This window comes from Typopeltis vanoorti, chromosome 17, assembly GCF_054136105.1.
Source record: "Typopeltis vanoorti isolate ZY-2024b chromosome 17, IOZ_Tvanoo_1.0, whole genome shotgun sequence".
NCBI lineage: Eukaryota > Metazoa > Arthropoda > Arachnida > Uropygi > Thelyphonidae > Typopeltis > Typopeltis vanoorti.
The window spans coordinates 49,880,244-49,893,169 of NC_143565.1; the positions used below are offsets into that span (position 1 = coordinate 49,880,244).

Here is a 12,926-nt window from a genome sequence, read left to right on the forward strand (position 1 = left end):
GGTTTTTCCACGAACTGTTTAGAATAGCACCCTGATTTCTGTTGAGGTTTCTGCCGGTTATTAACACTATTGTTGCTTCCTTGAATAAACGATGTCTGTAGTCGTCATCCAAATATGGCATGGAGCTGTTTTGCCACTCTATCGTGTGGTTAGATGTACAGAAATGATGTGCTAAGCCAGAAGAAATACTTCTGTTGTGGTTTACAACAGAAGAATACTAAGAGCCTACAGCATCAGAGTGGTCTTCAAACCAACCAAAAGCATCAGACAGTGGCAAGACACATTCCTATGGTCTTGCCTACATTGGACAAACTTCACGGAGTTTAGAGATCAGACAAAAGGAACATGTTGGTGATGTAAACCACAACAGAAGTATTCTTCTGGCTTAGCACATCATTTCTGTACATCTAACCACACGATAGTGGCAAAACAGCTCCATGCCATATTTGGATGACAACTACAGACATCGTTTATTCAAGGAAGCCACAATAGTGTTAATAACCGGCGGAAACCTCAACAGAAATCAGGGTACTATTGTAAACAGTTCGTGGAAAAACCTGATCCTCTCTCTAAATAAGTCCTTTCAGTCTCTGTCACGTAAACGTGTAGCCTTAGCTACTAGATTGTTCACAACGTTTTTATGTTCCTTTCAATTTGCATTTACTATTTTTTTATGCTTTTCCGTCAATGCCTTGATAAAGCTAGACAGTTTGCTAGCGAAACTGGTTGGCAAATAATGTAAGATGTTTGTACACATTACAATATGGTCAGTATTAAAACAATAAATTTGTATGTTTAATTATCAAACGACCAAATATATTTAATTTAGATAAGGAAGTCATTTTGCCTCTTTATATAAGGCTCTGATAAGACCACACCTGGATTATTGTGTCGCAGTTTCCAAGGGGATAAAGAAGCTGTGGAAAGGGTGCAAAGAAGAGTTACAAAGATTATATCCGGATTATGGGATTTAGATTATGAGAACAGATTGCAAGTATGTGGATTGCAGACTCTGGTTAACAGGAGAAAGAGGGGTGATATGATAGAGGTTTATAAACTTTTGAATAGGTGTTACAGGATATCATCAGATGAAATTTTTCATTATATGGAAGGTGAGGAGAGAACACAGGGACATCCATGGAAGTTAAGCTTGTTCACAGTCAAGAAAGGGGGGAGAGCTGGGTTTTTCTCCCATAGCAGTGAGTGAGTGGATGGAATATCATGCCTTTATGGGTAGTGAGTGTATCTCATGTGAATGAATTTAAGGAAAGGAAGAGAGCTGGTTTAGGTTATTTATAGCCTCCCTCAGTGAGTCCATGACTCTCTGCAGGTCTCAGATAATAATAATAATATTTTCATTTTTAGCAGATTCAACCACTGATGCCACTTTCCTTAGAACTCTAATTTTCCTTAGCCTACAGAGCCACAGAGGTCACAAGTGGAGTATCTGATGAATTTCATTCAGATACAATGCATTTTATTTTATTTTATAAATTAGGTGCCTTATCTTGTATTGTTTCTATGAGTGTTTAATTTTGCATATAATTCTGCATTGCCATTATGAAACTTTGCAGAAGTTTATGAAGACACAATAAGCTGAAGCTCAAAACAAGAAAAAGGTGACTTATGTATTAAGCAATCAGGGAAAAAAAAAAAAAAAACCTAAAAGAAAGAAATTGATCAACTGTTACATTATGGTAATTCCTTGGTTTATCATAATGTAACAGTTTCTTTAATTTAATGTTATAATTAAATTCACTTGTCTTTAGTCTTCACAAAGAGAATAAAGAATTAATGTTAACAAATCATTTTGTAAAATGTTATTAAAACAGTAATTACTAAAATAAAGAGCCAAAGGCTTTAAAGGCTATTAAAACAGTTTTGTTTTAATTTTAATAAAACAGTATTAAAGTATAGCTAACCTTCTGCAAAGTTTCATAATGGTGGCTAAGACATGCATGGAGTAGACAACTTTCAGTTGCACATGAAATAATATTAAGGCAACATATAAATGTGCAAAACTGTTCTGTTTCTGAATTTTGTTTAATTTTATGAGATCATTTTAAATTTAACTGAAATCTTTAGTACTGTAATATATTAATTCACATTCCACTGTTTTATTATATTTAAAGGAGAATCTATCAACTTACCAAGAATAACAAGAGGTCTACCAGAAAGTCCACAATTCTCTAAATGGAGAGTTACCAAACTTGTTCCTGTCCTAAGTGCTCTACCAAGAATCAACAGACTCTGCTCATTTTGACCCGTGTTTCTAGCATCAAGATAATGAAGACAAGGGGTCTACAGTAATGTAAAATAACAAACAAGAATTGCATACCAACAATACCACACAGTAAATAATAAGAAATAAATGATATATTGTGAAACTTAAGGATGAAATTTTTAATAAATATGAAGGTATCTTTATTAAATCATTGATAATACCAAGATCTCTATATGAGATCAGATAGCTCTTCTTGGAACGACACCTTTTATCCTTGCCTGACATAAGAACATCACATCCACAGCCTCCTCTACCTTCAAAAAAACTAGGTCACAAATCTTAGAATAAACCTATATTTTAGAATACTGTTCTCCAATATGAGGAGGTGCACAAAAAACCTCTCCAAAAATGCATGCTATTATCAAGAAGAGGGCAATCTAGTTAACTGGTGACTCCTCTCTTACAGACTCCATTTTATTTCCACTTTATGGCCAGGATATTTTAACAAGTGTGTGTTATTTTTATGAGTGTTGTTCTATTGAACTGGCTGCCCTTTCTTTCACTTTCCTTCAAGTTTGTAAACAAATGATCAACTGGTGGTCAACATCTCATTATTGTCCAGCTACAAACATAGTGAACCAACTTCTCACCCTTCTCTTTCATTCTATTCCATCTACTTCTTGTTTTTATAACAATCTTCCCCAGATAGTTTTTCTTAAGGACTGCAACCTTCAGTTGTTCATAAAAAAAAAAAAAATATCTTGATCACCTGCTCACATATAAAACACTGATGTACTATAGTGATTGCAGTAACTTATGTGTGGGGATTAAAAAACAAATATATATATATAAGAAATTAATAAGTACTACTCATTGCACTTAGCAATATAAACATGGTACTGAGAAGTTCTTGTATTCGCTAACAATTGGTCATTTATGATTGAACAGGAAACAACTCAGTAAGCTTACCTCTAATAACTGCATTAAACTTTATAACACTGTATTATTCACGCTCCTAATCATCTCTTAGTTTATGCAGTCTTACTGCTTATAAACAGGTATACTGTATGGTAAATATATTAACAAATTTGTGATATATATATACATATATATATATACATACTGTCAATGGCTATACAGGATATTATGATGGTACTATACGAAAAGTTTACATTATTACTGACTTCCTATGAACAATTTCTTCCAAACTATTCCATCTGTCAGGAATTATATTTTCCTCTTCTAAGGCACTTTTAACTGCATCAATTCATCTGTAAACCCCCCCCCCCCATCAAACTGAATGTTAGAAATATCAACTTCCTTCCTGATATCTTCATTTTTTTAATGTGATTCTGCCATTGATGTCCTAGAGTAAAAAATTGCTGAAGATCTACATCTTAATTATCCATAAAGCACCCTAATTTTCTTAGAACTCTTCATTATTTGTGATATCTAATAGTTGATCAATTGTTTTATTTCTAGCCCAAGCTCTCAGATCAATTAAAATCTGTTTGATCACTTTTCTTTTAGGCTTACACGATGATCCAAATGCATTTTTGAAAATTATGGAGACAACTACCGTGTTTGAATAAAAACTTTAGTTTAATATAACCGAAATCTATATTCAACGTTTAGACCTTTATGTCAAGATCATCTTCTGGAGCATACAACTATACACAGGAAACAAGCTACACTACAATCAAACTGGTTTGTTAAAGACACTGACCAACCGCTACAACAATTGTAGGCCTGACCTCTGGTGAAAAAAAAAAAAAAAAAAAAAAATTATACATCGACGCTAGAGTCCTATTATTAGTGTTATCTTTTGGTTGTAGAAATACATTGGACACAACAACAAGTATCTATCTATATACATATATTAACATCATGTACACATTCCAGCCAGTTGGTATGGAATGGTTTCTAATACTAGCTGAGGATTGGCTAGAGTCCTGACTTATGCTGGATCTTATATATTAGGTAGGCTGAATGTGTGCCATTCAGATCCTTGGAATTTTCATGCCATCTTTGTTGTTGATATTTGGGTGGTTTATCAGGATTTTGGGCTTCCTTAAATTTCCTTTCGTACCAGGTTTTTGTGTGGTGTAAAGAGCAGGTGCTTTTCCAGTTGATTTGGTGTAAGGTGTTGAGTGCGTGGTCTGAGAAGCCTGCTTCACCATAATGGTTATATTTAACGTGTCTAATATGTTCTTTCTTGCGTATAGGGATTGTCTGTCCTGTTTCACCAATGTACGGTAAGTTACAGGTGCAGCGGATGCAATAGACTCCAGGATGTGCTAATGGGAGGAGAGGATCCTTAGAGGAGTTGAATATGGTTTTAAGTTTAGTAGGTAGTTTAAAGATGGCATTGAGGTTATAATGTTGTAGGATTTTGTTGATTTTTTCCGATAACCCTTTAATGTATGGGATGGCTATGGTTTTACTGTAATCTAGATTCGTTTTTGTTGTAGTTTTATGGAGTATTTTATTAACAGTATTTTTGTTATAGCCATTATTTATGAATGTGCCACTGATGATTTTTAGTTCTTGTTTCAGGGCTTGCTGGTTAGAGCAAATTGTTGTAGCTCTGTTTCTAAGGGTGTTAATGACTCCATATTTTTGTGATGGGTGGTGGTATGAATTAGCATGTATGTATTGGCCAGTGTGTGTCGGTTTTCAGTAGACCGTGAAGATAGACTGCCTAAAGGAAGACGTGACTAGTGTGTCTAGGAACGGGAGTGAATTTTGGTTTTCGATTTTGATTGTAAATTGTATGTGTTCGTGTTGTTAGTTCAGGTAGCTAAGGAATGTGTTTAGTGTTTGTCGCCTGTGCGGCCAGATCGCAAACACGTCGTCAACGTATCTAAGCCAGACTGTCGGTCTTAGCGTGGCAGAATCAAGAGCCCTTTGCTCAAAGGTTTCCATGTAGAAGTTAGCGATTGGGGGGGGATAGTGGTGAGCCCATGGCTGTACCTTCTTTTTGTAGGTAGAATTTATTTTGCCACACGAAGTAACCGGACTGTAGTATATGGGCAAAGAGGGCAGTAATGTCGTGCAGAAATTTGTTCTGTAGTAGGAGAATTGTGTCATTGATGGGGACATTAGTGAAAAGGGCAGAAACGTCGAAACTGACTAATAAGTCGTCTTTGTCGAGTGTTATGTTTTTAATTTTGTTTATAAAGTGTTGTGTGCTTTTCATGTAGGAGGGGGAATGAGCTACCAACTCCTTGAGTGTTGCCGCTAATTTCTTGGCTAAGTAGTAATTGGGACTGTCTATTCCTTCCACGATTGGTCGAAGGGGTACATTTTGTTTGTGTATTTTCGGAACCCCATATATTCTGGGGGAGTGGGCGTAGTGGGGTTTGAGTTTTTTAACCGTGTCTGGTGGCCAAGAAGTGATGGACTTGAGTAGTTTCTCTGTTTTATCTTTTATCCTTTTTGTTGGGTTATAATTTACCATTTTATATGTGTTGTTATCGGCTACTAGTTGATTCATTTGAAGTATGTATGTTGACCTGTCAAGGACAACAGTGGCATTGCCTTTATCTGCTTTTGTTATTATTATGTTTTGTTTGGCTTTTAATGATTTAATTGCTGCTAATTCTGTTTTTGTGAGGTTGTTCTGTATGGTTTTCTTAGTGTTCAGGACATTACTAGTTTCTAGTCGTATTTTATCTGCTATATTGTTAGGTAGGGACCTGATGCCTCTTTCAATGAGGTAGATAAAATCCAATTTATTTACCTTTTTAGGTGTTATTGCGTAGTTCAGTCCTTTATTCAGTAGCGTAAGTTCGCCATTGTTCAGGGTGTGGCTTGATAGGTTAATCACATGGTTCTTGCTTGTCGGTGGTTGGTCGCTCCTTGTCTCCCTTGTTTGTTTTTTGTTGGTGTTTATCAGGGAGGAAGTCCTCTGATTGGATGGATTCCTGCGATTGGCCGCCATATTTTGCCATTGTTTCAAACTGTGGAATTTTGTCTTGAGTTTTTCTTTATTCTTTTCCAGGGTATATTTAGCCAAATTGTCAGTAATTCTTTCAAGTACTTGTAGAATGTCTGGAATCGAATTATATTAATCCAGACATTCTATGTATTTCTACAACCAAAAGATAACACTAATAATAGGACTCTAGCATCGATGTATAATTTTTACTCCCCCTTCACCAGAGGCCAGGCCAACAATAATGGTTGGTCAGTGTCTTTAACAAACCAGTTTGATTGTAGTGTAGCTTGTTTCCTGTGTATAGTTGTATGCTCCAGAAGATGACCTTGACATAAAGGTCGAAACGTCAAATGTAGATTTCAGCTATATTAAACTAAAGTTTTTATTCAAACACGGTAGCTGTCTCCATAATTTTCAAAAATGCATTTGATCACTTTATTTTAATGTCATCTGCATTTCAACAAATTCCTAACATTCTCTACAGAACCTCAAGCTTTCATCCCTTATATTGGTATTTTCTCTCAAATTCACCAATCTCCTAAAATCTCATATCATGAGATTTTAGGAGATTGGTTATTATTATTATGTTTTTATTACATTCACCTAAGGACCACAACCCTTTCAAACAAACATCCTGAAGTTTATAATATTCCATTATAATATTCCATATAACATGGAATATATTATAAACGCCAGGCCTTTCTTACATAGTGCCTAGCCTAGCTTTCCACTTCTCCCACTCACCATAATATTGAAAGGGACAAGAGCTCCACGCCTTACATAGAGGACAAGACAACTTCAATAACCACAACATCAAATAATCTATGATGGTAATTTGTTACATTACTAACCTGAATTCTGGTAGTGGGGAAAAACAATCAAAGCTTTTTCTCTATATTGTTTTTCTGCATGTATAATACATTCTGGCCTAACCTTAATGTCACCTTTAAAACCCCTGCAAAGTTAAAGAACTTATTCAATCTCTAAGGATATCCTTCCTCTTCAAGCCTACTCTGGAGTGGACAAAATTCAATGCCACTGTGTCCGTGCGGTTAGCCTAGTGGCTGTGCGCTTCGCAACCATATGACTAGGGAAGGAGTGTCTCAGGTTTGATTCCTGTCAAAGACATGAGGAATTTGAGGATCTTCTTCAGCCATAGCCAAGTTAGCTGGTCTTGGGTGCGGTCAGTGGGTTTTTTTCTGCCAGTTTATCTCGCGCTATTCATCCCACAAGCAGGCAAACCGGCGCCGTGAACACACACAGATTTACAGCCATAAATACTTAACCCCCCCCCATGAGGAGGCACAACTCGCCCCAGTAGGGATGGGGGAGAAAAAGGGAGGAAACTCCATACGAATAAATAAATAAATAAATAAATGCACCTGTAACTTGTTGTATGCAGGTGAAATGACACGTGATTCCTATCCAGAAAAAGGAACACAAATGACATATCAATATTTAACAACTATGGAAAACCTGGTCTTTCTGATCATGCACTGGATCCTTTATAGAGAAATGAGTGGAATATCATATGAGATATGAGTATGAATACGAGGGCCTTTCGACTCATATTCATATCAAAACCTTGTATGAGCACAAATTTAAAGAAGTCTATGAAATTCTAATCAACCACCCTGATCTCAACAACGGCAGCTTAAAAATCTCAAGAAGATTGATAGCAAACATTCAGTCCACATACATTTTGTTCTAGCAGGTCATATAATTAGAAGAGTAGGTCTCCAGCAATCCTTTGCTTCAGGACTCTAGTCATTATTCCAAGCACAATTTTACAATATTATATCTCAGCAGGGGCGAATGCTGGTCTTTAAATTCACACTTGCTCTTGTTATCATTCAGGGAGTGAGAGGTGTGATTGCAGTCTGATTAGAGGAATAATGAATTACTGACCATTTAAAACTATACATTTAGAAATTTATGTACATTTAATCATACAAATACAACATTTATTTTACAAATGATATTCTATCTTTTTTTTTTTCAATTTAGCTACTTGAATACAAATTCTGCCCTACAGTTCTTCTTTATGAACTGGTCAATAACATTATTATAAAAAGTTGGTTGTAACTTAATTTTCCCAAGCAACACACACACTTGTAAAGGCTGGCTGAAGCTCACTGGCTAGAGCTACGTTGACTGCGTATGGTTTGTGTTTAAGCAACAGAGTGAGACGATGTGAAATGGCTATATGCACGCACATGAAATCAGAGTGCTGCTGCTGCTGCGAGGACTTGGAAGCTCCTGCAACCGAGCAAGCCAAGGTAGCTTTGACTAGACGAGCAAGCATCGGCCTTCTATACACAATGCAAAGCTCAATATAATTTCAGTTGGAAATTATTGCTGCACAAGCTTGAGACATCTTCTGTCTTCAAAAATAAACGCCTAAATGGAATGCTTATGAATGCATGCATTTATTAACAAATAAATATTACTTCTTTCTCAATTAATGAGCTTGTGCAGCAAGCATGGAGAATTTTCCCCTATATCTCAGCCTTAATTTTAAATATTGATTAGACCACCACTAATGCTGTAGCATTTATCAGTATTTTTCATTAAAGAATAATATGACTGAATTTGATTGCTGGCCATACAAAAAAAAAAAAAAAAAAAAGGACTGTAGATTTTGTGTAGTGTTTTTCATCCCAGAGATCAGGATAGAAAGGTAATAGCTATACAAATTAGTGATATTTTGCAAATTGTTTGAACTGTAAAAGGTAACTTGTTTTTCTATATATGTATACTAAAGACACTTTAATATGAACGTCAAAATGGAAAAAAATTAATTATTTCTAATATGTTTATCTCATAATTTTACCATAATGGTTTGAACCTTTGTTCAAATGTCATATATGCCAGTTTTGAGTTTCAACTAATTTTTCTTGTATTTCAGATAATTTTATTCTGTTAACATTTAATCTGCCATTTTCACTGCAAATTGTGCCTAAATAGTTTAAGTATTTTACTTGTTCCACAGGTCTCAATTCAGGATGTAGCTAATTGTTTTCAACTGTTCCTGCCTATTTTCACACAGCCCCTGTCTTTTTATTGCTGATTTTCATGCCAAATTTATTACAACAGTTATTCGATTTAGTTAGTGAAGCTTGAGACTTGTACTGGATTTATTTAAGAACATAAAGTAGAACTGAGATATGTCCAAAGGAGATATCAGGTTGAAGGTCATTTTCCTTCATAATATGATCCATACAGAATTTATGAATAGCACTCGAGATAGTGTGTATTCTTTCTAACTCTTGATTTTACATCAAACCATCTGCTTGTTTCCCACTCAATTCTAACTGCTGACTTACAACTTACATGTCCAATTTACATCATATAATTGTAAACATTTTGAATAGATTATCTCTTGGAACCTTCTCACATGCCTTTTCAGATTTACAAAACTAAAATACAGATCCTTGTCATATTCCCATGATTTCTCAACTATTTGTCCAAAAGTGAATATCCAATCCTCTCATTCAGTGAAATGAAACAAAACAGTACTCATTACATTCAATTTATGAAACCAACAAAACAGAAACAAAACAATAAGAACAAAATAGCTTGCTCTTCAAGATTCTCTTCAAAATTTTTTTCTGAACCTCTTCTCAAGTATGCTTGCATAAATCTTACCTGGAACACTCAATATGAAAATTCCTCTATTAATTCTCATGTTCACTTTTCCTTCCCTTTTTAGAGATGGGTACTATAAGAGCTGTACTCCAATCATTCAGAATTTGACCTTCTGACCATATCATCATTATCACAACATCCCTGATATGTATTCTAAAGGAATACACAGGATGCTATGACAGTACTACACAAAAAAAGTTTAAGGTGTTACAAAAATTTTCCTGAAATTAGTCTATTATCTGTCAAGACCCAATATTGTCAAATCTTTTATTTTGGTCATCTAAGACACTTATAACTGCATTAATCAACCTAGATTTTAGTCTTCCTCTGGGTCATTGTCTTTGATGGCATCCTGGCACCAAAGACAAACAACACTAGTTATTAGAAGCTTGAAATGACTTCAAAAAAGTTCATCTCTAGAACAGAGTTTTCAGATTTTTAATGCAAATACAAAGAGTAACTTACTATAGGCTAACAAGTCTTTCATGGGTGGATTCACATAAAAATTCTTTTCTTCTTCTTCTCTTCCATCTAAGAAGGGTTGAGTCTTCCCTTGAGCAGGATCTTCCAGTCTTCTCTGTTCCTTGCTGTTCGAAAAAGTTCCTCATATGTTCTGCATCCCGAAATGTTCTTTATTAATTTCAGCCAGGTAATTCTTGGTCTTCTTTTTTCAGTTGGAAAAGTATTGATTAGGACGTTAGGAAGTCTGTCTGTGTCCATGCGTACAGTGTGGCCAAACCATCTCAGTTGTTTGTTTTCTAATTTTTTCTATTATTGTCTTTTCATACAATAATTCTTGTCCGATTGTGCTGTTTGTTTTCTTTTCTATCCAACTTGTTCTGTTTATTTTTCTTAAGCATTTCATTTCAAATGGCAGCAGTTTTTTTCTCCTCTCTTTTCTTAACTGTCCACGCTTCTGCTCCATAGATGACTGTTGGTATAATTATTGATTCATACAATTTGATTTTGGCTTGCTTAGATATCGTGTTTGTTTTCCAGATTTTCTGTAATTTTCCCATGGTGGTCCATCCTATCGCTATTCTGCATTTGATTGTTTCAAGTTCATCTATTGTTTTTATTAGTTTTGATCCAAGATATATGAAGTTGTCTACTTATTCTATTTGTTCTCCATTTAGGGTGGCTGAGAAGGTAGTTCTGTTCCTCCCTATTTTCATCACTTTTGTTTTTTTGTATATTTATTGTCAAGTCATGTGTTTTGCAGGTTTCGTTTAGCTAGTTTATCAACCTTTGTAGTTCAATTGGGGTTCTTGTAATAAGGACGAGATCATCCGCATATTTGATATTATTTATGTTTAAACCATTGATATTGATTCCAGGCTCACTGTCTATTGCCTTATTTACAACTTTGTCTAGATATATGTTGAATAGACATGGGGATGGATATCCTTGCATTATTCCGTTTTGGATTTCTATGGGTTGTGAGTGTGTCCTTTTTAATTATTGCATTTGTCTTAGAGTAATATTTTATCAGAAACTGTATTATATATTTGTCTATTGCTTTTTTTACAGAACTTTACGAAGGATTTCTCTATTGATGCTATCGAAAGCTTGTTTAAAGTCCACCAAACAACAATATAGTTTTCTTCAAACTTAATTATTATTTAAACTTAATTACTTAATTAAAGTTTTCTTAATTATATTCAAACACGGTAGTTGTCTCCATAATTTCCAAAAATGCATTCGGATCATCGTGCAAGCCTAAAAGAAAGGATTCAGATCATCCATGGAAATGATACCCACAAGCGCTGCAATCGCTATGGTAAGCTAAAGATTCGTATTTCTCTTCTGATCAATCGGCTGGCCTTTTTAAAGAGATGCAGAGACAATAACCTCATTCCGATCTGCATCAGGCTAAAAAAGAAATTTACGTCCGCTAAGGCACTTCGTATCTATGACCGCACAGAAAAAGCAATGCTTAGGGAACAGATCCAAACAGCCCGCCGAAACCTAGCTACAACACAAAATCTAGTTTCTGAATTACAATTAGAACTATCCAACTATGTCAACCAAGACATTCTACAAACACCTGAAAGAATTACTGACAATTCGGCCAAGCATACCCTGGAAAAGAACAAAGAAAAACTCGAGAAAAAATTCCACTGGTTGAAACAACGGCAAAATATGGCGACCAATCAGAGGACTTCCTCCCCGAGAAACAACAATGAACAACAAACAAGGGAGACAAGGAGCGACCAACCACCGACAAGCAAGAACCATGTGATCAACTTATCAAGCCACACCCTGAACAACGGCGAACTCACGCTGCTGAATAAAGGACTGAACTACGCAATAGCGCCTAAAAAGGTAAACAAATTAGATTTTATCTACCACATTGAAAGAGGCATCAGATCCCTACCTAACAACATAGCAGACAAAATACGACTAGAAACCAGTAATGTCCTAAATACCAAGAAAACCATACAGAATAACCTGACTAAAACAGAATTAGCAGCAATCAAATCGTTAAAAGCCAAACAAAACATAATAATAACGAAAGCTGATAAAGGCAGTGCCACTGTGGTCCTTGACAGGTCAACATACATACTGCAAATGAACCAACTAGTAGCCGATAACAACACATATAAAATGGTGAATTATAACCCAACAAAGAGGATAAAGGACAAAACAGAAAAACTATTAAAGTCCGTCACTTCTTGGCCACCAGACACAGTTAAAAAACTCAAACCCCACTACGCCCGCCCCCCCAGAATATATGGGGTTCCGAAAATACACAAACAAAATGTGCCCCTTCGACCAATAGTGGAAGGAATAGACAGTCCCAATTACCACCTAGCAAAGAAATTAGCGGCAACACTCAAGGAGTTGGTAGGTCATTCCCCCTCCTACGTAAAAAACACACAACACTTTATAAACATAATCAAAAACATAACACTCGACAAAGACGACTTATTAGTCAGTTTTGACGTTTCTGCCCTTTTCACTAATGTCCCCATCAATGACACAATTCTCCTACTACAAAACAAATTTCCGCCCGACATTACGGCCCTCTTTGCCCACGTACTAAAGTCCGGTTACTTCGTGTGGCAAAACAAATTCTACCTACAAAAGGAAGGTACGGCCATGGGCTCACCA

At 35.6% G+C, this 12,926-nt stretch overlaps 1 protein-coding gene across 1 annotated transcript in view; it reads right to left on the reverse strand.

The window, feature by feature from the left end:
- Positions 1-12,926, reverse strand: part of LOC150097377 (uncharacterized) — a 327,966-nt gene that overhangs the window by 158,962 nt on the left and 156,078 nt on the right. The window contains exon 6 of the mRNA XM_090407657.1: positions 2,151-2,301. Within this exon, the coding sequence (XP_090263783.1) occupies positions 2,151-2,301 (151 nt within the window). The remainder of the gene's footprint in view (positions 1-2,150; positions 2,302-12,926) is intronic.